This window comes from Rhododendron vialii, chromosome 3a (assembly GCF_030253575.1).
Source record: "Rhododendron vialii isolate Sample 1 chromosome 3a, ASM3025357v1".
In the NCBI taxonomy this organism is placed as follows: Eukaryota; Viridiplantae; Streptophyta; class Magnoliopsida; order Ericales; family Ericaceae; genus Rhododendron; species Rhododendron vialii.
The window spans coordinates 2,295,001-2,320,527 of NC_080559.1; the positions used below are offsets into that span (position 1 = coordinate 2,295,001).

General features: G+C 38.3%; 3 protein-coding genes and 2 non-coding genes across 7 annotated transcripts in view; all 5 read left to right on the forward strand.

Moving 5' to 3' along the window:
• LOC131319170 (polygalacturonase) overlaps positions 1 to 489 on the forward strand; it is a 6,965-nt gene extending 6,476 nt beyond the window's left edge. The window contains exons 9-10 of the mRNA XM_058349322.1: positions 1 to 183; positions 263 to 489. The exon at positions 1 to 183 is cut by the window's left edge and continues 142 nt beyond it. Coding sequence (XP_058205305.1) covers positions 1 to 77 — 77 coding nt within the window. The 3' untranslated portion in view covers positions 78 to 183; positions 263 to 489. The remainder of the gene's footprint in view (positions 184 to 262) is intronic.
• Positions 490 to 1,227: 738 nt separating this feature from the next.
• LOC131319551 (small ribosomal subunit protein uS5x-like) lies at positions 1,228 to 4,245 on the forward strand. 2 transcript variants are annotated; one of them, XM_058349852.1, is made up of 2 exons: positions 1,228 to 2,039; positions 2,167 to 3,993. In XM_058349852.1, the coding sequence occupies exon 1, from the start codon at positions 1,314 to 1,316 to the stop codon at positions 2,007 to 2,009; it is 696 nt and encodes a 231-aa protein (XP_058205835.1). In that variant the 5' UTR covers positions 1,228 to 1,313; the 3' UTR covers positions 2,010 to 2,039; positions 2,167 to 3,993. The 2 variants fall into 2 exon arrangements, with proteins under 2 accessions (XP_058205835.1, XP_058205834.1); XM_058349851.1 differs by having other exon boundaries at positions 1,232 to 1,991; positions 3,907 to 4,245.
• On the forward strand, positions 2,695 to 2,859 carry LOC131321516 (small nucleolar RNA snoR137). Its single transcript, XR_009198556.1, has one exon. It is a non-coding gene; the product is annotated as a small nucleolar RNA snoR137 (small nucleolar RNA).
• Positions 3,224 to 3,386, forward strand: LOC131321515 (small nucleolar RNA snoR137). The gene has a single exon (XR_009198555.1). It is a non-coding gene; the product is annotated as a small nucleolar RNA snoR137 (small nucleolar RNA).
• Positions 4,246 to 5,742: 1,497 nt separating the features above from the next.
• On the forward strand, positions 5,743 to 24,853 carry LOC131319552 (protein SEMI-ROLLED LEAF 2). Of its 2 annotated transcripts, XM_058349853.1 has the most exons (20): positions 5,743 to 5,932; positions 6,256 to 6,574; positions 8,647 to 8,721; positions 11,265 to 11,380; positions 12,770 to 12,884; positions 13,003 to 13,131; positions 13,607 to 13,654; positions 14,742 to 14,935; positions 15,034 to 15,230; positions 15,602 to 15,894; positions 16,469 to 16,618; positions 16,948 to 17,376; positions 18,061 to 18,210; positions 19,716 to 19,791; positions 20,658 to 20,785; positions 21,409 to 21,609; positions 21,742 to 21,873; positions 21,956 to 22,078; positions 22,934 to 23,152; positions 24,031 to 24,853. In XM_058349853.1, exons 2-20 carry the CDS (start codon positions 6,428 to 6,430, stop codon positions 24,193 to 24,195), a joined length of 3,087 nt encoding a protein of 1,028 aa, XP_058205836.1. In that variant the 5' UTR covers positions 5,743 to 5,932; positions 6,256 to 6,427; the 3' UTR covers positions 24,196 to 24,853. The 2 variants fall into 2 exon arrangements, with proteins under 2 accessions (XP_058205836.1, XP_058205837.1); XM_058349854.1 differs by lacking the exons at positions 5,743 to 5,932; positions 6,256 to 6,574; positions 8,647 to 8,721 and adding an exon at positions 12,126 to 12,214 and having other exon boundaries at positions 11,267 to 11,380.
• Positions 24,854 to 25,527: the final 674 nt, after the last annotated feature.

Below are 25,527 nucleotides of genomic sequence, written 5' to 3' on the forward strand. Positions count from 1 at the left end.
GAGGCGGAGCAGCAAAAGCCTTATGCAACAATGTCAAAACCAGTGCCGTTGGAGTTGTTTCACCGCATTGCCCTTGAGAATTGAATGAGGAGAATTACCAAGTGTTACATACTAGTAGTGCTACAATAAAGATGACAATTTGGTCTTTTTCCCTCTATGGTTTGATGGGAGAAACCCCATGAGGTATGAAAAATTGTCCTTTCCCTATTTTATTTGTCCCTCATATGAGCTAAACAAATTTTTTACAAACTTTTTGTTTTAGGTGAAATGCTACTCGAGGGGTTCGGGGCAACCACATGGAGGACAAACGGGCTCTTATCAATTGTTCACCGTGATGCATATATGGCTTGGAATTGTTGTAGGATTCTTTAAGCAAATACTGTAAATATTACGTGAAAGATTGAATAAGAATTGTTGTATAATAGTAGGTTAATTTCTCATTCTTTGTCATGAATAAGATAAAGCTGTTACATATTGCTTTTGGTAGTATTTTAAAGGATACGTCTTCCATTCTGCTATGATGAAAATCTTATATATATGTACAGCACATTTATAGCTCATTTGAAGAATTATGATTAATGACTTTTTTGCATGCAATTTATTTACTACTGTGTAGGAACAAAGAGTATTGGAGATAGGTCACGAAACATCTCCTACTTGTATCTTTTTTTTTTTTTTGTTTCGAGGGTTAGGGGTGTTCGAGCCAGATTTCTCATTCTATTTTTCAGTTTGTTGTTTTTTCTATCGTGCTAAAAAAAAGAGTATTGAAGATAGGTCAATCTATAGAGCAATGATTGACCATATAATGTTTTCCATTTGATATAAGAAACATCTCTTACTTTTTTCTATTTTCTTGTTTCGAGGGTTAATGGGAATGTTTGGGTTACCTTACAAGCATCTGAACTAATCCTCGTCTCAAGTCCAATTAAATGCAGACCGTCCACGCTAGGTTAGAGAATCTCCAAAAATTACTTTTCGCGGCCCGCCCCTAAAAATTAAACCCTGTCAATTGAGTAGGTTTGCAGACCCACCAACGAACCAGGCGAATCCTTGGGCTACTTTTTTCTATTTCTCTCTCACCTTGAACATCGGCCCAATCGCGCCACGATTTTGTAGAAAAAAACTGAAGGCCCAATTCTGCCCCCACCTCCCATCCTCCGAAAAGCCCACTAAAACCCCTCAAATACACTCTCGCAAACCCTACTCTCTCTCCTCCTCAACCACCTCATATATTCTCTTCATCCGAATCTCTCTCTCTCTCTCTCATCTCTATCTGTACATTTCTCTCTCTCTCTCGCTTCGAAGTTCAAACTATGGCTGAGAGAGGGGGAGGAGGAGACCGCGGGGGTTTCGGCCGAGGCTTCGGCGACCGCGGCGGCAGGGGCGGCCGAGGCGGAGACCGCGGAGGACGAGGCGGCCGCCGCCGCGCCCCCCGCCGCGACGAGGAAGAGAAATGGGTCCCCGTCACAAAGCTCGGCCGCCTCGTCAAGGACGGGAAGATCCGCTCCTTGGAACAAATCTACCTCCACTCCCTCCCCATCAAAGAGCACCAGATCATCGACACCCTCGTGGGTCCCACCTTAAAAGACGAGGTCATGAAGATCATGCCGGTCCAGAAACAGACCCGGGCCGGCCAGAGAACCCGGTTCAAGGCCTTCGTGGTGGTGGGCGACGGAAACGGCCACGTGGGTTTAGGGGTCAAGTGCTCTAAGGAGGTGGCGACGGCGATACGTGGCGCGATTATACTGGCGAAGCTGTCGGTGGTGCCGGTGAGGAGAGGCTACTGGGGGAACAAGATTGGGAAGCCTCATACGGTGCCGTGTAAGGTGACGGGGAAGTGCGGGTCGGTGACGGTGAGGATGGTGCCGGCGCCGCGGGGCGCCGGGATAGTGGCGGCTAGGGTGCCCAAGAAGGTGCTGCAGTTTGCTGGGATTGAGGACGTTTTTACTTCCTCTCGTGGGTCCACCAAGACTCTTGGAAATTTCGTCAAGGTTTGGTTTTTTTGCTAGGAGTACATCTGTGGTGGTTTAGCTATCCTTGTGTTTTTCGACATGAATTTATTTCGGTCTTGCTAACCTCCGCCTACTAGGAATAATAAGCAAATAACGCCTTTTCAATAGATATCTCATGGATATTAGTGAGTTGGAGTGATCTGAGGTTTATCAGTTTCTTTTAACAAGCATGCTTTGGTTGAGTTTTTTGGTTTTATTATTTTAGCCTGCACCATTTGAGAAGTTATAAAATTGTTCACATTAGTACCATATTTTGATCTATTTTTACACGTAAGGACAATATGCACCAACAATTGGGGATGGAGGAGGTAATAGATTTACTTCGGTAGAAGAGTTGTTCTATGTACTAGTATTTAGCTTTCTGGACTCCTTTTCTCCTTGCCATGCAACCATATTGTGGTTTAGGAGTTTCATATTTCAAACCCTCCAATCAATCGCTTCCGTGAGGCGTTGCGTCCGTCGGCTGCTGCCGTTGGACGTGTCAACGAAAGCGTAAATGAAAGATCAAGGCTGAGGAGGATTATATTAACTTATAGTCCCGCATCACAATTACGACTTGTTTCAGTGTCGTAGGTTGTTTCACAATCGGCTTGATAAATCACCCTCTCAATTGTTTTCCTATCCATTCAAAGCAAAGTATATACACGTACATAGGTTTAGATTATTGATGATTAGATTGATTGTTGCTTCTTACTTGTGAACTCTCTCTGTTTTTTTTTGACAAAACAAGAAATGGGGGATGTTCATGTTTCTGAAGCATAGATGTATCGTTTGCCAGCATTAAACAGCTCGGTGCATCGCACAAATATGTTTTGTTGCACTGTGCTACCTGTCTTCTGGTAAATTTCTTTTTGGCTTTAGCAAAAAAAAATAAAAAATTACTATCCTTATAAATTACAAATTACGGGAAGTGTGAATCATAGTTGTCAGGATCGTACGATGAACTCACTCTGCACCAATCAATCGCTCCCATGAGGCGTTGCGTCTGTCGGCCGCTGCTGTTGGACGTGTCAATGAAAGCGTAAATGAAAGATCAAGGCTGAGGAGGATTATATTAACTTATAGTCCTGCATCACAATTACTACTTGATTCAGTGTCGTAGGTTGTTTCACAATCGGCTTGATAAATCACCCTCTCAATTGTTTTCCGATCTATTCAAAGCAAAATATATACAAATACATAGGTTTAGATTAGTGATGATTGAATTGGTTGTTGCTTCTTACTTGTGAACTCTCTCAGTTTTTTTGACAAAACAAATAGTGGGGGATGTTCATGTTTCTGAAGCATAGATGTATTGTTCGCCAGCATTAAACAGCTCGGTGCGTTGCACGAATGTGTTTTGTTGCATCGTGCTACCTGTCTTCTGGTACATTTCTTTTTGGCTTTTGCAAAACAAAAAAAAAAGTACTATCCTTGTAAATTACGGGAAGTGTGACTAACAATGTCATGTTTTCTTCTGCATATGCTTGTTATGAGGTTTGCAGCGTTTCTGAAGTAGTTTAGGCCACCTAGTTTCTATGTCAATTTCACAGTTCTAGAAAAGTACATCAATTGGTATGCTGCAAGCTTACCTCCCATAGCTTATTTTTTGACCGACTGTAAGGAGCCAACGTACTTTTTTCATTTAATTAATCTAGCTCTGTCTATTTTCATTTTTAGATAGCTATGGTATCTAAATAGGTTATGTATCTTGTCAGGTAAGTTTTTAGTAGCTCCCTTTGATAAGCTCTATGTGCTGAATTCCTCTAATTGCACTTGTATGGTAAAAAACCGTAGTTCAAAAGCATATTGGTTCAAAGGAAACTATGCTGACAACTTCTTCTCTTAATTCCCTTGTTTCTTAGTGTTCTTTTGTTGTGGTATTTATGCTGGTATATCGCTGTGTTATTTGCAGGCTACTTTTGATTGTCTGATGAAGACGTATGGCTTCCTTACCCCCGACTTGTGGACGGAGACACGGTTTACAAAATCTCCATACCAAGAATATACTGATCTGTTGTTCGCAAAGCCCACGGCCAAGGTGACACTTATTGAAGAAGCTTCGGAGAGGGTTGATGTTTAAGTTCATTAATGGTTTAGCACAAGCAGGAAGGAAGTTCTTCTTTGGACTGCTTTTAAAGATTTCTATTTAAGATACTTATTGTACTTTTATTTTTCGAGAACAGTTAATTCGTTCTCGTTTTGGATGTGTTGTTGGATAGCTTGCTATATCAGTTTTGTTGGATTTGCCCAATGCATTGTTCTGAGTTTTTGTAGTTTTTGCAAGATAGCTGACAGTTTACACCCTCTACCTGTATCCCGTGTGAAGGATTTTCAAAGGCTAGGCAGTGGTGTTCCTTCCACCTATTTGCTTTGGCTTCCACTGTTTCAAGGTTTTCCACAATCCATGAACCTTTTAAAGCTGCATTTTTTTTTTTTTTTTAATGTTTCTGGGATGGGAGATTTCCAGCACAGATTTAGTTGCAAGATGTGCAGAAATGTTGGAATTTCCTGTGGACATGGTTATTTTTTGTTGCTTCCTTAATTTCTTAGATCAAAATCTGAGTTGTTTTGTGCGTAGCGCCGGAGATTTGAGATCTTGCGATCTTGTCGTATTCTTCGTGGTTTTTTGAACTTCCAATTCAGCAATGATTTCTTGCTAAATTCTGTTGTGGGTGGTCTAGATCTGGTCTTCTCCGGAGAACTTTCGACAACCATAATGAACTTCAACCGCATTCTCTTTATCGTGTGTCATTATCTTGTATAGATTCTGATATTGTTGGTTATGAGTAATGAGTCGTGTAATTTGTACGTGATGCTATGTCTGTATATGTTGGAATCCTTTACCCTCCAAAAAATGTTTAAGTGACATCAAATATCAAATAATAAACTCTCCATAATTTAAAGTAAAGATGAAATCATTTGCTACAACCTTTGATGCATTTGTAAGAGCATCTCCAACGGCCTCGGTACTCCTCAGATTTGGGTATTTTCCGAGCAGCAAGGCTCGAAGCGGAACCCAGCCGTCTCACCATTGTCCCCTCACCACTTCCCCCTTTGCTGTAGTGACTCGCCCAATGAGTCACTGTAGTGCTCTCTCTCTCTTCAAAGCTACTGCGTTGTTGTCGCTGTTATTTGCTCAGGCAAAGTTAAGCTCAATTATTGTGGCAACCTTTGGTGAATCATTTATGATGAGTAGTTTAGACTGCAATGATAACATCTCAAAGGAAACGAGCCAAACCGAGGAGCTAAGCTATAGAATGTTCAAACTTATTTATTAATTTTTTATTAAACTTGAGCTCAACCTAAAGTCAGTGAAGGTTTGATTAAAAATTTGAACTTATTCACGAGTCTTAACATGCTAAAGAAATCATTATTGCTCAAATACAAGTTTAGAGCTCCAAATAAAATTCGTATTACATGTACATGAGTCAGATCATGCAACCAAAAAGACCGTGTCAAAAAAAAGGCTCAGAAAGCTTGGCCATACTCACCGGTAATAAACAAGAAAAATAAACCGCCAATGGATTTTTGAGGGGCGTCAAATTTCAACGGTAACAGAATCAACGGCTAAGATTTACCATCCTAAATATCCGCATGACATTCGTATCGAAATCAATAATTTGACCACCGAAACGACTATTTTACTGTCCTCTGGGTTTGCAAACTCAAATCTTTTCAGTCATTCAAGGTTGGATTCTCTAATTAGTAGCAATTAATTATTGCATTCCCTTCAATTTATGATTATAAACATAGTTGTAGAGAGAGAGAAAGAGGGGGAGGGGGTTTTTAGAGAGAGAAAAGCAAGGTAGTTATTTTAGGAGAGAGAGAGAGAGAGAGAGAGAGAGAGAGAGAGAGAGAGATGGAAATTTATGTACATGGTTGAACAGCTTTGACGGATTACCAGCCTCCGGTGTGCTGCTAAGAGCATCGATCCGAAGGTATCATTGATCGTGGGATAAATGTCCCTGCGTTTAGGATTTACAATTTCTGAGATGGGTTATTGAAATAATTCAAGGTTTGCTGATCTCAAATTGTTTTGACCCCAAATTCACCTACAAGAAATTTCTCCATCTCTATCCATGCTTTTCGAGAAATTTAGATGCAACAGTTAGTTTGTAACGCTGCTCTCACATGGCATGATAACATGGGACCTAAATAGTCATTGTATCCAAAATTTTGTCCTGCTTTTCAGATTTATGTTTTTTTGATTTGGAGGCATTGAAATTCTAGGGTTTGATGACCTCAAATTGTTGATTTGTAGGCTGGTCCCGGAATCCGAAAGTAGCCATTTGATCTCCAGATGTTTTCTTTCCCTTCTTTTTGGTTTCAGAAGATTCCGAGGATTGCAGGGTAAAGAAGGGAAAGAAAACGAAAAGGATTTGGAAAAAGGGTATAGGGAATTGTAGCGAATTTGAACATAATTAGAATTCAGAATGAGCGTTGTTTCCGGTGTAATTTCGAGGCAAGTTTTGCCAGCATGCGGCACTCTTTGCGTTTTCTGCCCTGCTATGCGGGCGAGGTCTAGGCAGCCTGTGAAGAGGTACAAAAAGTTGATTGCAGAAATTTTTCCTCGATCTCAGGTCAGTTTTATATGTTGTGTATTACTTCGTTTACTTCACATTGCTGTTGAAAAGGCCCATTAATCTTTATTGTTCATTTGATATGGGATTTATGGTTAGCCTATTGGTTTGTTGTATTCAAGATCAACTTCAAGAGATTTAATTTTATCTTACGTAGAGTTATGCCCTGTGTTGAATTGATGAGAGACTTTGCTCTCCGTTTGCAACGAAATGATTTGTGCCTTATGTTTGGTTGAGTGAAAAAGCAAAGCAAGAGATATGGGATATGGGTGTGATTTGTTTTCGACTTCATTTTGTTTATTTTAGAATAAACAAGGAATTAAATTTGTCTCTCATTAATTCTCAGCAAATCATACCAACTTTGGTGAGAAAGAAAACAGATTAGACAAGGGAGTTCTCTACCTCTCCATTTCTCACCTAATTTATAATCCCAAACATGATATATAATTCTCTTTCTCATTATTTCTACGGTCTTGTAATCTGATCACTTGCACCCTTTAGAAATATAACAACGTTAAAAGTCTTTTCCAGCATACTTTTGACTTTTGAGGAACTTTTAACTAGTCTTCCTAGTAATTGTTTCGTGGCCTATATTATGGGAAGCCCATTGTGATGATGGAGGTTGCAGAACTTTCTAGGTTTTGGAAACATTAAGCAGATAAATTGGTTGATATTAATTCAGAAATGACAAAACGGTTGTGTTGAGTCTAAATTCAAATTACCTTCCAATGTGAGTTTTGAGCACACAAGGGGACCTTTTTTACCCTTTTATTCAATGAATTTACACATACTTAAATAGGTCAGATCTTTTTAAATTGGATTTGTTCCACTCAATATAGAGTCTCGAGTCTCCTTAACTTATCTTAGAAAAAGTGCCAAGTCGTGTGCTCTCCAATTCAGTTGACTGAGAAGCCACACTTTAGCATTTACTAGGGTCATCAAATAGCCCCTTAATTTCTCTGATTTTATGAACAACTGAAAAGTGTCTATAGATGACTTCAACACACATTTGTTACACGTTCTCTTCATATCAAAATGTACTCACTATTTAATTTGACCAGTGCTTTTTCATGATATCTTCATAGCCGCTAGTGATGAACTTCATGAAGAACTTAATTCCTTACATATTTGCAGATTTCCTGAAAGAGAAATAAAGCATTCTAGTTTCTGCTAAATCAGTAGCTGAAAATATGCCCTCAACTCTGATGCAACCCTAGTTTTGTTTCGTAAAATGCTGTATTTCCTAGGTTCTGCTTGTACAGAAATCAACTGAACAAAATTCACTTCAAAGTAATTGGAGTCTTCTATGAGAATCTTTTTTAACCATTTCCTTTAATTTATAGTACAAATTGAAAAGGTTTATAGTGATCTTCATTCCTGTGATTTCCATTTTCTATTTGTTGTGGGGGAGACTTATTGGACCACAAAAAACTGAACTTCCAAACGATAAAAGAAGGGTTTTCGCCCCTTCTGTTGCAGTTCATGTCTTGGATTCTGCTTTTATTGGTCAAGTCACAGAGAATGTTCCAGACTTCATCTTAGCAAGATTTGTGATCTCTCGATCATATCCCATACATAGTATTTTTTCCAAGGTGAAAAATGTGCCTGGAAGCATATGTGGAAATGACCAGGCAAGAGAGTATGAAAAAGCTGAGGATCTGCTTGCCTCCATATTCTTTAATTTGTTTGTTTGTTCTTGTCCTTTGTTAGGGTAGTCTCTCTTAGTTTTCCCTAGAAAGGGGCCCCAGTTCCTACTTTTTGCAGATAAGTTTAAAAGCAGACTTCTACTATTCACTACTATGGCACAATTACAAACATCGACTTCCAACAGTTCATTTGTTGAAGGATTTCGCTCAACTTGCATCCTCGGTTTTATTGTCTATCTTACTTGTATTGTTAATCTTGCTGCATCTTGTTGCCATGCATGTTATATTTCACTCACTATCCTTTTTGTTATGTGATCGGGGATCAGCAGTATCATATCTAAACATATTCGCAAATTTCAGGCCATTATGTCTTGCAACATGAACATATTCCTTTTTTACAACATATTGTGATTTGTCATTTTATAGGAAGAGGAACCAAATGATCGAAAGATTGGAAAACTATGTGAATATGCAGCCAAAAATCCTTTGCGGATACCCAAGGTACCAACAAATTTATTTGGAGAGTCCTCAAAACAATGGGGTTCCCTCAATATTTGCAACGCTGTCACAATTGTAGTGGAAACTCTTATGCAACATCAGTGACCGGCAACTATTTGTTTGCAAATGATATTCTTGATACTACTTTATAAATTGATAATCTAAGTGTAACTGTCCTTTGAAACATCATGAACTTGGACCAAAATCATTGAGCTTTTTACACTCTGTTTGATCAAATGCTGTTTGTAATGGTTGTTCTTGCTCCATCTGTTCCTTAATCCCCTGCCCCTGAGTTACATGGTGAATGGACTCTTAAGCTTCATTTCTACCTGTGTGGCCCATTCATTATTCACTTATGGAGAAATAGAAAAATTCCACATACTGTTTTTAAATCTGGAATTTGTCTCCTAAGTTACGAGTCCTTCGGGTTGATCTTGCAATTCTGAAGGTCATGGGGATAATGTTATGATTCATGTCTCTATGCTTAGGTGTGTCATGAACTTGAAGTACTCGTTGAGTAGGTTACTTAGGCTTGAGTTAAACTTGTTAAGGTACTTTCTCAGGGGTGGGCTACTCAGAAAATTAGCCTTTGAGTGCTTCACTTTTGCGTAATCTCCTTAATATGTAAATTATATTCCTATGTTTGAAGAACACATACGCTCCTTCATATTTGATTGCCCTAAAAATGATGATGTTTAATTGGAGTGACTAGGTAATATTGTTTCCTTTCGCTTCCTATTTGTCTATTTTTCATACTTGCTTCAAGTATGTACTCTAATTCAACCTGTCTCTGTTCACATTTCAAATTCTCTTGCATCTCCTTCAATTACCTCCCCAACTCTTTGTACTGCCGTGAAAGTGCCACAACTTTGAAAGAGTCAAGGTTGAACTTGTTTAGATCTGAAATTACGAAATGAAATGAAACAGCTGCGAATAGTGATGATTGGACACTGTCACAAGGTAAACAAATACGAAATTGGAGAGATGAGTGGGATAAAGGATCAAAGTTTTCTTCTCTTTCTTGCGAAGATCTTGAGCGGGCCAACAAGAAACATGGGAGGAACTTGTGAGGCCCGAATTTGTCAGCATGAATAGTGTGTGGAAAATAAAGTTACAGATGTTTCCAGATAAATAGAGTTATTTTGTCAAAAAATCAGTTGGAGAGATTCCTATAGCATTTGATGATAGTAGATCAGCTGCGGACTCTCAGTTATGGAATTTCGAAGTATGCTTACTAGAGTTTGTGCAAAGACATTGATTTGATATAGATAAGATAAAACCACCCCCATCACCTCCCGTTCACAAAGCTGTGAAAGGAAAGGATGCTATGAAATTGCAAATCAAGTGGAGGTTCATGATGGGAGCAAAATTAATATCAGAACTGCTTCTTGGTTAGGTTTTTGTTTTTTGGTCGGAGACTCGGAGCTACATGGTTAGATAGTTTCCCGCTTTTTGATTTCAAAGAAAATTCTCTGCGTGATCCTAAACTCAGAAAATAAAAGTGGCTAGCCAACAAAGGGAGATTTTAAATCTCTGAATCTGGTGCAAACTGTTACGAATGTTCCTAAACACATGAAAGAATGTCAAATCAAATATTCCTATTGGGAGGCTCTAACAAAAGGCATTGAGAAGCTGAGTAAGGTTGAGAAACTATGTGATGGAGGAACTTGAAAGACAAGATTCTCTGTTTTCCAATGTTGGATCACTCAATTACATTGCTGCATATTTCCTGACATGCTGACAGCTTAAGCTTAAAGTATTGATCTACAATAGTATCAGACCTTTGGTTTTCGAGAAGTCGTGTTTAAGTCTCTCTATATGTGTCTGCTCCCATGTGCATTCTTTTTCTTTGTTTGTGTTATGCTTATGTTTTTTGATCCCCTCGTGCAAGACGGGGTTGCATGTGAAGGGGATGTTGGATAGCTTGATTAATTTACTGCTGAGCCCATTTCCCAACAGTTGGAGCTTTTGGGACAATCGGTGATCTAACAGCCAAGAAGAAGTGAACTCACAAATTGTGCACTTGCTTCTTTGAGAATTTCATGCTTCACATTTTTATGATTATGAACATCTATTTTGAAGCAACTAGTTCGTCCTTAAAGATCCCCCTTTTCGTGGCAATGATGTGAAAGCCCCGGATCGATGCTAATAATACTAGCGAAGGACAATTTATCGAGCGTGAAAGAAACTAGGCAATGAAGGACCAAGAAACTGTTTGAGAGTAATTCTACATTTTGTTCTATCACCGCTTGCTTGTTGTAACCTCTTGGTCTATGTTTCTCTTAGTCTGGCAGACTTACATGATTGCGCTCTGTGTGTGTGTGTGTGTGTGTGTGTGTGTGTGTTGGAAAATGTAGTATCCTTTGGTTTGCAGATTTATTGACCTGAGGCATTTCCTTGCCTCCTTTCGTTTGCTAAATGGAATCCCTTTACGTAACGGTTATTAATTCAACTTCCTGCCCATATTGCAAAAGTCAATCTAGGAGAAGTTTCCCTGCAATCTCTCATTGTTGCTTCTTTTACTGAATTTTTATCATAATTACCAGATCACAAATTCACTTGAGCAGAGGTGCTACAAGGAATTGAGAACTGAGAATTTTCGATCAGCAAAAGTTGTCATGTGTGTCTACAAGAAGTTGTTAGTTTCTTGTAAGGAGCAAATGTGAGTTAATTCCTTCTTGGTTCTTACCGAATCTTTATGCTTTCATTACAATTTCTTTTCGACTTTCTTCTGGATTATAGTGTATTTAAGTTATTAGTGGGTTGTTATAGGCTTTATGGAAACTATGCCTATTTTTACTACGGGGTGCCTTTAAGATTGTATGCCATAATTTTTATTTTAGGTCTTTTCTGGGATCCAGAGAGTTAAAAGTTGAAAGGTCGATTTTGTGGGAAGCTTTGACATTTAATGCATTATGAATTAGTTGGATTTGTTGAAGAATTTGCATTTAAAATATGTTGCACTTTGCGGGGAGTTATTGAAAGATTTATAATAGCGTCATAGATCATAGTATCTACAAAGAGTTGGGATTATTTGTTGAGAGTCTATTTTTCCTTCAACCCAGTCCGTGTTCTCCATGGGTTTCCATTTGGGTTTTGGAAATGGTTTCATTTTCTCTGAACCTGTTCTTTGTTTAAAATTTGTCGGCAATGAAACTATCACTTGCGTCATTTTTTTAGAAGGGTTGGGGGAAGGTCCAGGCAGGGGGAAATTGCTCTTATTTATTACTATCTTATTATAGACTACGATCTAGTATGGAAGAGAACTGATAATGGCCAATTATTGGTCACTACTTTTACAGTTATCCTGTGATAGCATTTAGAGATTTCAGATTCAGATTGATTTGTGTCCCAAGCAAGCTTCAAGTTACCATTTATGTTATAAGTAATTGGAAATCTTACTGCAGTTACCTGATTGATGATACGGACTTAGAAGTAGAGCTCGAGCATGTTCCAAGCATAAGTGGTGTTGATGCCTGCTCATTGTGTATCCTCTGTATGGTGTTTTATCTCCAGATTGCCACTTTCCCTTTACATACCCTGTATTTTGTTGATAACTCAAGAGTGTCCGGGCCTCAACTAATCTCTGGGGGACCAATCCCACCATCCACTAGACGGGGGCCAAATCCATATGGAAGTCTAATTTATGTCCTAACTGCCCTCCTCAAGCTGGATTCCCCGTTGACCAGCTATAAATAAATTCATGATGGAGATCCTCCTATTTCATTCTCATAGCATCTGTTATGTTTTTCAGCAAACACAGATAGATGTTACCCTAATGCTATGATGTTATCTATGGTAGTTTAATTGGCATGCTATGATGTTATCTATGGTAGTTTAATTGGCATGCACTTGTTTCTTCTTTTCTTTTCCTCCAGTGTAACTTAATGCCATTATTAGTCATGACTCATGAGCTAGAGTTCAATAGACGAAGTGGAGGCCAAACTGTTCCATCATTAATGAATATCATGTTCTGATGTATACCTTCTGTTATCTTTTTTGGGTCAGAGATATCTAAATATCTGCACCTTAACACGTGATTATGTGACAGGCCTCTCTTCGCGAGTAGTTTACTGAGCATCATTCACACTCTGCTGGATCAAGCACGACAGGATGATATACAAATTATAGGATGCGAGACGCTTTTTGACTTTGTAAATAATCAGGTTGGTGGGCTGTTTTTATTTAGCGATCAATTGCAGAAATTAATGAAATGTTTGTCAAGCTTGTAAGTTATGCCGCCTAAAAAAACTTTGGGCTTATCTGTCTTCTGTACTTTTGCAGACAGATGGAGCTTACATGTTTAACTTAGACGGATTCATTCCAAAACTCTGTCAACTGGCTCAAGAAGCAGGGGAAGAGGAGAAAGCTAATAATCTTCGTTCAGCTGGGCTGCAAGCCCTCTCTTCGCTGGTATCTTTTGGAAACCATAAACATGGAAAAGAAAAGTTCATCTTAATGAATAATTTTCAACCTAATATTGCCATGGCATTTGGCTAAAAAAATAAAGGATGGAATCTAAGCAGTGTCGAGCAAAATTACTTTTATTGTTGTGTGAAGCTACCATCTATCCTTCATTAACTCTTCACTCTTGACTCTGCCCTCTCCCTGCCCTCCTGCGACATCCATTAATGTGTATGGAGGTTTATTTTGAGTATGTTAATCATCTTTCTTGCCTTGAAAATGATAATGGTATTACAGATTAGGTTATAAAAGGGATTAAGGCAATTTTGTGGTCTCGTCTGAGCCATTGGTGACAAATTGTGCAAGACCACTTTATATAGTTACATAAGAAATGCTTGCTATTACTTCGGAAAATTTGTACATGTATATAGTTAATTACTTGATCACCATTTCCATGTCATTTGCTGTTTTGTGTTCTGTGTAGGTTTGGTCTATGGGCCAAAACTCGCATATTTCAGCTGAGTTTGACAATGTAAGTAGTTTGAACTTGTTCAATCTCCCTTTCATAGAGTACTAGTTTGCATACATGGTCTCATAATCTCAGTTCTACTTTTGGTTTGTTAGTTTGTCTGATCAATACTGCTGTTGTTTTCTGGTCTCTCTCGCTCTCTCTCTGCACGTGTCATTGTTTTAATTTGTGCTCTGAAAACCAAAAGCTTTCTCTTATGATTTCAGAATTGGGAAATTTTCTACATAGAGTTATTGGATGTAGCTAGTTTTGGTTGGGGAATACAGCTAAAGGTTCAATTACATATTTTTTATTGGCGTAACAGTAGTTGAAATCATCCTGTCATTTGTTGTTATGCTTGTTATGATTTGAAAAAACCGCCAAAGCTTATCTTCTTTTGGCTTGCAATTTGGAAAATCCTTGGTGGTTAATAATCTTCTAGACTCATAGGTCTTGCACATTTGCTTATATGTTTTACTTTCCTGTGTACAGAGAAGGAATTTGAATTTGAGAAGTTGGCGTAGGAAAATGTGCATCCGTTATGATGACTATTATTGAACCAAAGGCATTAGAAAGACATTAAATAGACTTATTTAGCACAAAAATTTCACGAGTTGGATGCGCATCTGAGCTGAAAACATGGTGAAAAAATGTGTCCAAGTTGGTCATTGCTCTCATGGATTATAAAATTTATTTACTTGGTGGGCTGCTGGCTATCAACTCAATAGAATCTGTAAATAGTTCTGTGTAGCTCTTTTCTGGACTGAAGATATGTATCATATTATTGTTCTAGCTAGAAGGATCATTTTCTCCACGTCCTATGGTCGTTTCCTAAAATGGTTTTCGACTTCTAAGAGTTAGTCATTTGCCAGTAGCTATCTCACATCTGAAGTTCTTAACCAGAAAGAATATGTTAACGATTAACTATCATGCCTAAACACCTTCATTCAATATTTACGCTTTTGAACTGATTTTGTTTCCATCACAAGTTGTATAGATGCATGTTTGCATTCTAGTTTGTAGAGTTGAAATTATTGAAATAGCTCGACATTGTTGCCATGCGAAGAACAAGTTCCACCGCGATGCTTCTGACCTTACTTTCATTATATAGATTGTTTCAGTAGTTTTGGAAAATTATGGATGTCCTAGTAAAGAGTCTATGGACTCTGGAAATAATAATCCGAACCGGTGGGTGCAAGAAGTACTTAAAGATTCGGGACATGTGTCTCCTTCACCAGAGCTCAAAATGAGGGTTCCTTCTTGGAGGACGATCGTGAACGAGAAAGGCGAAATAAATTTGGCAGCGTAATTTCTTGGCACAAATCTACATGCAAATACATTGCTCCTTTTTTTCTATATAAAGTGGAGACATAACTTTTTCTTTCTTAAATTTTTTTTAACAGGGAAGATGCAAATAACCCCAGCTTTTGGTCCAGAGTATGCCTGCATAATATGGCCAAGCTGGCCAAGGAGGCTACAACCACGCGGCGTGTTTTGGAATCATTGTTCCGTTGTTTTGACAATGGAAAACTGTGGCCTGCTCATCATGGGCTTGCTTTTCCTGTCCTGAAGGACATGCAGTTTTTAATGGATGATTCTGGTATTTACCTTGATTACTACCTCACTCTCTTTCGGTTAATCTATCTCGAGAGTTTCAACTTTTTACTGGGACATGCTTGTCTCCTTAAAAAGTTTTGAGTGTTTCCATCCTAATTATATTGTTTATGAAGGTTAGCTTTGGGAATGTAGAGATCTTTTTTATTTTTCAGAAGGGGTTGATTTTTTGAACTCCAAAACATAGAATAAGGAACTAACATAAGGGACAATGTACTAGAACAGTCCCTCCACCAGCAATTTTGATGGTGCAATGCTGCAGTTCTCACCATTAATACTATTTATTTGCGATCCCTTAATTTGCATTGTACTTTGACATATTGATGACTGTGGCTCTTCTTTGATTTGATTTTGCAGGGGAAAATGCACACTTTTTGATTTCAAGTTTAATCAAGCATCTTGATCACAAAAATGTCCTTAAACAACCAGAAATGCAGCTTGAAATTGTCGAGGTTACCACCTCTCTGACTCGACAAGCAAATGTTCAGCCTTCCGTAGCTATTATTGGTGCAATAACCGATGTTATGAGGCACCTAAGGAAAAGCATTCATTATTCACTTGATGATGCAAATTCAGGTGCTGACGTAATCAAATGGAACAGCAAATTTCAGGAAGCTGTTGATGAGTGTCTTGTGGAGTTATCACATAAGGTGACATTTATCTCGTACACTGCCAAATACACCTGCAGTGTATATTTATTAGTGACTAACTTGAACTACTTTTGATGCTATGTACAAGTTTTATTTCATTTGCTAGTGATTCACTGGTTCTTGTGGTTCATAACATGTAGGGCGTGTTTGGAACTTGAGGAAAGGAGGAAAAGAAGGGGGAGAACTTCTTTTCTGTCCTTCATTGTTGGGTCCTTTCTAAGAAAGGAAATTGGACAAACATCAAAGAAAAAATGCAAAATTATTTTTCCCCTTTTGTTTCCTTGCTCTTTCATCTTTTTATTTATTTGTTACAAGCATTGCATATCATTTCTTTCTCTTTTGCCTTAAAACCCAAACAAGGGAAATTGTTTTTCTTCACAGTTTGTTTTCTCTTGCTTTGCAAACCAAACAAAAGAAAGCAATTATTTTCCCTAGAATTTGCTCTCTAACTTACTGTCCCTTTCCCTTACTCAAGTCCAAACACACCCTTGAGTGAATTATGTCAATGTGTCTAGAATGTTTGAGACAAAACTAAAAAGAAGTTAATACTGAATTGCCAATCATTGAGAAACAGGTTGGAGATGCCGGCCAAATTCTTGACACCATGGCCGTGATGTTAGAGAACATCTCAAGTGTTACAGTTGTAGCCAGGACTACCATTGCTGCTGTTTTCCGTACCGCTCAAATTGTTGCCTCCATACCAAATTTGTCATACAAAGACAAGGCAAGGAAGTAAACTCTTTCAATGAATTTACCACTTTCTCCTGTTGTTTACTTCATCTCTTTTTCTTGGTCCATATTCCATTTTGGGATGTCCCATCTTGAATTCAAATTTTCACTGTGGAAAAAGAAGTAACTACTCCAAGGAAGCAAAATAAGAGCAATAGTGAAGGACACTTTTGGAAAGTATTGACTTCTAAACTGCTATCATTGGGTCTCCTTGAAAAGTTGGGTTATTAAAATGGACCAACGAAAGGGGAAAGAGATGTTATATCCTTAGTCAACCTTACAGCTGACATTATCTCCTTTTTCCCCGTTTTGTTTTTTTCTCAGGCATTTCCTGAGGCTTTATTTCACCAGTTACTCCCTGCTATGGTCCATCCAGACCATGAAACACGAATTGGGGCTCACCGCATCTTTTCTGTTGTCCTTGTACCATCTTCTGTTCGCCCTCATATAAGCTCATCTGTTACTGAGTCAAAGAATGTGACTGATTTTGCAAGAACTCTGTCTAGAACTGTTTCCGTTTTTTCCTCATCAGCTGCCCTCTTTGAGAAGTTGAGAAATGAAAAGTCTTCCTCAAGGGAAAATGTAACTCAGGAAAATAAACAAAACCTTGTCACTGAGGGGCAACAGCAAAACGGCAATGATGGGATGCTGAACAGAATCAAGTCTGCTTACAGTCGAGCCTATAGCGTGAAAAGTTCACCAGTACTTCCAACAGCAGATGAAGGCTCTACGAACAATTCAAATAAGGAATTGGTAGGTTCAGAATTTTCTCATTGATCTGGAAACTTTATACTATGAAGGGGTGCATTTATATACATAGCATTGTGACGCCCATTCCTCCAACTTCACTTTGAACTGGACATGGCAGTTAAATCAAATATCCTTTGTTCATTTTTCAGAATGGACTAAGCCATTTAATCTACCTCTTTTTCCACACCGCTAGCTGTAAGCTTATGTAATATCATCAATTTATATGCCAAAACCTGATCACACACATGAAAATTTTGGAATCATTTAAAGTTCCAGATCATTTATGCACCAAGTATGTCAACATAATAGAAGATCTAACCAAACTCTTTCACCAAAATGATAAGGCCGTGGTATTCTTTTGGTTATTAAAAGTCATCTTCAGGGGTTGGTCATAACTCAGGCGCTCATTTGCATACAATTTACATTTTTCCAGTTGCATAGGCATTACCCTTGTATGTCAACAGGGTTTGGACACACTGTGGTCTACTTTGTTTATCCATCATTAGGCTAGGTTTCAGCATATAATACAATTCTTAGGCCAGGCCAGGCCAGGGGCTTGGCTTGATCCATGTATGTTAGGGGTTTAAGACCTACTGTAGCCTGATTATGACTCCTTAGTTGCATCAAAGTCACTTATATTTTGGATCGTCAAGTTGGATGACTTGTTTTTTGTTTTTTAAACGCCAGGAAGCAGTTTCTCTTAGGCTGAGTAGCCGCCAGATTAGCCTCTTGCTTTCATCAATTTGGGCGCAATCCATCTCACCAGCAAATATGCCTGAAAACTATGAAGCAATAGCTCATACATACAGCCTAGTGCTGCTGTTCTCTCGAGGCAAGGTATTTATCGATTTGTGTTTGGCTTGATATCTTTGTTCTTTTAGCTGACTGATTCATTTCCATGATGTAATATTTGGCTATGAAAGCTTCAACTAAATTCATAGCCCATGTTCTGTGAGCTCTCCTAATTTGGGTCTTGGATATGTACACGACATGTCTAGTTGGATGTGCATTGTGTGGGATATTTACCTCACATATCTAGTTGGACATGCAACCAAAAAAGCATGTTTAAGTAGTGGAGATTACAATAAAACTACTCAAGAACTCCCATTATGTGCATGAAAGGTCCTTGGGCATGTGAATTTGAGGAACCCAACAATAGGATACATACACCACACTTGACACCCTTACCCGAGTCCAAGTACCATAGTTCTAGAACATCTGTATCACACTTGGAGAACCTTGGTTTCTTCAACTAGAGCATAAGACTTTTTGAGTTAATGCAGCCTTCTAGTTCTACCCATCCGTAACTTGGAGAATTTTGGTTCCTTCAACTAGAGCATAACACTTGCACCATATGGCTAATATAGTTTTTTGGACTCCATGCTGCGCTGTAGTTCTTCCCATCTTTATGTTATAGGCTTGTTAGAGAGTGTTTCCAACAATTTGCCTCTACCATAGTATCTTCATCCAGTGACTTAAAACGAAACTTCATATCCAACCCCAAAGCTTAAACTATCAGGTAGAGAGGTCCCAATATTATATGAATTGGTCACCCATTCTATAGATTGTGTTCCTTAACATCCCCCATCACGTGCAACCTCTTTTCACAATCTGGGGTGGAATGGGCTCAGCTTTAATACCATGTAGAAATTTTATATCTAACACAAAAGGTTAAATTATTAGGTGGGGACGTCCCAACATCATATTAAGTGCTATACTGGATTGTGTTCCTTAACCGGTAGTGTTAACACTAGGCAAGAAAAAGAAAAGACAAAAGACAAAAAAAGCTAAAAATAGTATATGCACTTACTCAAAATTTACACCATGAAGCTAGTACATCCATTGAGAGTCTGAGGCATCCTTCTTTTTAGCCAAGTGACATCCATGATCTTTTATCTAGCCCATCGACGTTCTCCAGTTTCATGACCCCTTATCCGCTTCAGAAGCTCTTCTGTTAAACTATTCGGCCTCGGTTACTATGTGGATGTGGTCTAGCTTACCGTTCCTGTTTTTAGTTTCCTACTTCCCTCCATGGTTGTTTGGTGGCTTACAAAGATGTAACTGCTGTCTCCTAGGATATTTGGGATGATGAACTGTGATTTTACAATCCTTTCATCGCATCGGTCATGAAAAACGACATTTTTTAGGAATTTTAGTACTTCTAGTAGTCCGCGATGTTTTGTTTTTGGTTCTTCTATGCAGGCCGATTCTCCACATGTGATAAGCAGTATCATCATTTTGGTGTCATAATGTTATTCCATATTTGGTTTCTCTGTTTTTTTCTTTTTTTTTTTTCTTTTTGGCTGTTTCTTCTTATTACAATTCATCTTTTTTTTTTTTAGCGCTCCAGTCAAGAGGCTCTGTTCCGAAGTTTTCAGCTAGCCTTTTCCCTGCGAAGCATTTCTCTCAAGGAAGGAGGTTAGCATCTATACATATGAATTTATGTCATTTTGTATGTCAGGTAGAATTGAATTTAAATTGCCCTTGTAGTGCCTCTTCTTTTTTTCTTTTTATTTATTCACTATTTACTAACATATGATCTTTTATTTTTGGGGCTGGTTGGTGGGTAGTTTTTCAGGTTAATTTAGAAAAGTTCTACAAGATGGCCCCTGCAAGTTCCTTGGATGGAAAAAAAAATTCTTAAAAATAGATATATATGTGTTGAAAAAACTCCCTAAATTCTAAGTTATCTACACTATTTTGGTCATGGGTGTAAAATAAAACGATGGCTATGCATATATACACAAATTTAGATCTACCAAGTAGCAATACGTAAACATAAAATTTATATTTTGTTATCAATGTTGAAATACACTTGTTCGGGCCCCCACTACGAACAAATTCAGCATTTGCCGTTGGCCCCACATTTTGAATTATTATTCTAGTGTATTCCTGCATGAGCGGAAAAACTTCTTTTTGTCCTTTTGTTATTAGGGGATTTTGATTCTTGGTTAAGCCCGATGAGACTGCCGTTGGTAACTAGAAAGGAAACCATTGGCATTTGTATGTTAGTCTATAATTACCTTATCTTAAAATGAATTTGTGCTTTGTATGGTGGTTCGCATTACTAGAAAATAACTCTACATAACTGTGTAACAAGCTTTTTTAAGGACATGCTGTAATGATGCTTCTAAGTGCTTCAATTAAGCTTGGGCTCCCCTTTCCTAGATTTAACTTCTTTATTTTATGTTTTCTTGTTCATAGTAGTTGTTTACGAATGGCAAGGGTGACTTAACAGGACATCAACTATGTTATCTGAGTATGTGCTACTGTTCCTCCCACAGGGTCTCTACCGCCATCGCGTCGAAGATCACTCTTTACATTGGCGACTTTTTTGGTCATCTTTTCATCAAAAGCATACAATATCCTTCCGCTCATTCCATGTGTCAAGGCTTCCCTTAGGAACAAAATGGTAGGTGGGTCTTCGTTATGCAGGGCCGGCCCTAGGCACAGGCCCACCAGGCGGCCGCCTAGGGCCTCCCTCTTTGTGGGGCCCCCAAATAGTAGAATAGGTTAAATATTATGTATGTATATCACATTGAAAGAAGTTTGGTGTAGCACCAGTGGCTAGTGCGTGAGCAAATAGAGATACGGGGACGCAGGTTCGATTCTCCCCGTTTCAGTTTTTAAGCATCAATTTTTGAACCTTTACAAAAAAAGATTTGAAATGATACTTGCAAAGTTCGAACTCACGTCCTGCTGCTCTAAAGAAGCAACTAAAAACCGCTCTGCCACACTTTGTTTTGTTGCATATACCGAAAAGTTTTTTAATATACTAAAAATGAGAGGCCCCATTTTCGACCACCGCCTAGGGCCTCACTAATCTCAGGGCCGGGCCTGTCGTTATGTGTGTTGTCTGTTTACTGGGGTGGGTTTTGACACGCAACTTTCTTGGAAGGATTTTCCTGTTTTCGCATGTTTTTCTTGCGAAGCTGCTTCTGAAAGCAATCTATAATGCAGGAAGCCCATTTTTCTTGTTTTCTATATCAATGAAAGTGATGTCATATATATGACTCTGTATATGTATCTTGTCAGGTGGATCCATTTTTGAATTTAGTTGACGATTGCAAGTTAGAGGCTAATGATACTGGATCTCAGCATTCCAGCATTACTTTTGGATCTAAAGAAGACGATGTTTCTGCTTCAAAATTGGTTTCAGAAATAGAAATTACTGAGGACCAGAGTAGGGAATCCCTGGCATCTGTGATAGTGAAGAGTTTGGAAAATTCATCAAACGTAAGTCTCAGTGACTACCAATTAAGCCTCAAGAACTTCTGTTTCTTAAAGCTTCAAAGCACCCCAAAAAAAAAAAAAAAAAAAGTGCTTTAAATGCTACTAATGACACAAAAGTTCTTTTTGCTGTTTCAGATGTCTATTATAAGGGAGCAATTGTTGAACGATTTTGTACCTGATGATGTGTGCCCTCTGGGAGCCCAGTTCATGGATCCTCCACGAACAGTATATCAGTTTGATCCAAATGACAATAACTCTACAGAGGAGGTAATGGCTAAACATCACCTCCTAACTTAACCATTTGACAATGAGGATTCAGTTTGGTTACTTTCAATTTTTTTAAATGCAGGCCAGTCCACTTTTTTCAATAGATGATGATGCTCCAGATACATTTGGAAGTCAACCTAAGCATAACTCGGAGCATGCCCTCGAAACCTTTGATCTCTTGAGTGTCAATCAACTTCTAGAATCGGTACGTTTCGATTGCATGTTTCATTTTTCAAATGAGGTGCTTCAGTGCATACAAGGAAATGAAAACAAATGATACCCGAAGGAAAATATCATACCAAAACTGGTCCTCTACAAGTTTGAATTCTTGTAAATTGTTGCCTTGTCTCTTTTTGTTGTTCTATTTCGGTGAATCCAAGTTATGGGGAGACGTAACAATCATACTCTAAAATTTTCACTTTCCAAGTAGTGCCATTCACCATCACTGTCAATTTGGTTCTTTGGAGTTGTTACTTCAAAGTTCAAATCAAAAGGCAAAGGGGATAATGGGATTGATAACTGGTATTTTTTCCGTTCACTTTATAAAGTGGACATAAAGTATGGGATGCCTGCTTAGCAAAAAAATAAAAAATAAAAGTATGGGATGCCCTAAGATGGAATATAGGTCTGACAAAAAGGGACGTAGGGAATAGTACTTTTCATAGCAGTCCCTTTAGCTGATGTTCTCAGTTTTGGTGATGGTATGTCGAGTGATTTTATGTGACGGTCACCCTAATAATGAATCTGCTTGAGCTTTTTCGCTGCGTGCTTTTAAAAATTCCACTAAATACAAAATAAACTAAAACTTATGGCTTATTCTGTCTTTGGTGGTCTTTTTCCCAAACCCAATCTTTTGGATTTCCCAGTCTCTCATTGAGACAACCTGAAAAGTCAAATCTTTTTACCAAAAGGTGAAAATAGTTCGGTAAAGTTTGTCTTTGCTAAAAAATGCTAAACAAAGTGCATATTGAAATAGATAGAAAGAGGCCCACAGTGAACTTCTCCATATTGGTTCTCTATTGCTTATTACTCAATTGTTCAGACTAGTTTTATGTACTAGGTTTTGGAGACAGCACATCAAGTTGGGAGACTCTCTGTGTGCACCGCACCTGAAGTGTCTTACAAGGAAATGGCTGGTCACTGTGAGGCACTTCTGATGGGAAAACAGCAAAAGATGTCCTATTTAATGAGCGCCCAGCAGAGGCAGGGGAATTTTCTAAGTATAGTTCCACAGAATCATGATGAAGAGAAGGCTTTTGTTGATGAGGACGTCCAAGGGGTACTTTCTTCATTTAATACACTTCAACCATCTCGTATGCACCTAGATAACCGATGTTTTCTTTCTATATAGGTTACTTTTTTTATCGTGCTGAATTATTTATATCCCTTTTAAAATTCTTGCATTTTCTTTCTTCGCACATTGATGTGAATAGCTGCTTGTAAAGTGAGGCTTTACAAACACATTATACCTATCAAAATTCCCCCCAAAATGGAAAGCATTATGTCATCAGGAGCTTGTCATGTTGGCACCAACATGTAGCAGAATATCTTGTGTATTTAGCAGCTTGTCATGAATGCCTCTTATCAGTTACTATGGCATCAAACAAACACAACTTGACAAGCTTTAAGCAAATTTACATGTATGCACTTGGCTTGCCATTCTTTGTCCATCAACATGTTATCGTCACTTGTTATGGTCAAACAATACAATATTACATTACACCTTGAGCAACTTAGGAATCAATACCACATGTTGTGTACGAAAAAACAAACAAAGGGTTCTCATGGCAGTCGAGGTTGTAATTGCTCGTGATTGGGAACTTCCATAACCTTTTACATAGATGTGTACATGTACTCTTGGGTTACTTCATCTTCCACTCTCCTTTTTAGAGTTCTTTAGTGCCTGTCACATGCTTTTGCCAGTTTGCCATCTCTCAGCCTAACCATGTCCAGAATACCTAAATTGAAATGGAAGGCACATAAAAGGGGTCATTTTTTGTGTTTAGCACTTCTCCGGTACATGCTGATAATATTTAGGCAAATATAGATTTGCACAAGTTTATAGCTTGCACATGGTTTACATTACACTCACACTTTCACTGCTACAATGCCTGTTCTCTGTATTAATCTGACATCTTCATTTAATTGAAAAAGCAGGTTGGCAATCCTTTTATGGATCAGACCTCAACTACCGATACAAACAAACCATCTGGGGGCAGTATTCCTATGATGTGTGCTGCAGAGTACCAAAATCATCCTCACTCCTTCAGGCTACCTGCATCAAGTCCATACGACAACTTCTTGAAAGCTGCTGGGTGTTGATCTTAGGGAGTGTTTTGTTCGACATGATATGGGAAGAGATGGAACTCATTCCTCGGCCTCTCAATGAAATGGCGATTCACCCAAATTTGTGAATAGTGATTCCATTTGTAGCTTATATTATGGTTTTTGGTTTAGTGAATCAAAGGTCGGAATGAGCATTCTAGTGGAATGGCATTTCCATTCCCGTGAATCAAACATTGCCTGCCAAGATACAGAATTTCACGCACCTTCACGAGCCGAACAAGAAAGATTAATTTGCTTCTTTGGTTGGAAACCCGAATTCCTCACGCACATAGATTCTTGTGGTACGACAAGCGCGAGTCGGAGATTGGCTAATTGGCAATCAGGTGAACAACTTCAGTTTTTTTTATCAAGATTTGATTCAGTTGGTTATTTCATTATTTCATTTATTTATTTTTCTTCCCCCTTCCTAACATTCAATGTATGGCTAACTGTAGGCAATTCATGAGAGTTTTCCTTCCTTGCTTTAAAACCCATATGTTGTATGAATAGTGAATGGTGAATAGTAGGTTTTGTTTGTTCCCCTGTATCGTCTTGTATTGTGATGGAGGTGTATGTAAATATTTCATGGTTTGCAATATTTGTGTGACCCATTTCTTAACATCTACATTTATTGTTGATTCTTCTTCAAACTTAGGTTCAAAATCGCTAATTGACTGTTCACACTATGATTTCCTATCCTCTGTTCTTCACCAAACCAAATCAAATCATGCCTTAAGTTCCAATCAATCGATGTCGCCTCTATCAAACCGTTATTCCCCATTAATGAAGGACGCGTTCCGCATACTACTTAGTTAATTTCAAACTATCGCCTCTAAGTTCAATATTGACTATCTTATCTTCTATTGATGCTGCCTTTACCATTCCATGAAGGTTTTGTTTTATATACTAGTATTTCGTAGAGTTACACTCAGTGTTTTTTCAAAATAATTTGGCAAATCATATACATAATTTTCAACATGCGCAGTTCATCAGGTTTTTATTGGCATGGCCTATTTTAAGGTAGGCGGCTAGGCGCCATCTTAAAAAATATTCACTAATCTAAAAGATAATGCAGACGGTATGAAAGAATTATCTAAAATCTCGAAAGTAGTAGTTTTTTTCTGGGGAAAGTTACATAATTAAACCCAGAGTTTCAACTGTTTTCCTAATCAAACCATCTTTAATTTGAACAACTCCCTCCCTCCCTCCCGAAATTTAGTCCACTATAAAAATAATCGTGTAATACTTTGATCAAAAATAAGATTTTTCTGTGTAATTATTTATTGTTTGGCACCAATTTAAAAGCACTAGTTATCTTTAATTTGGAGC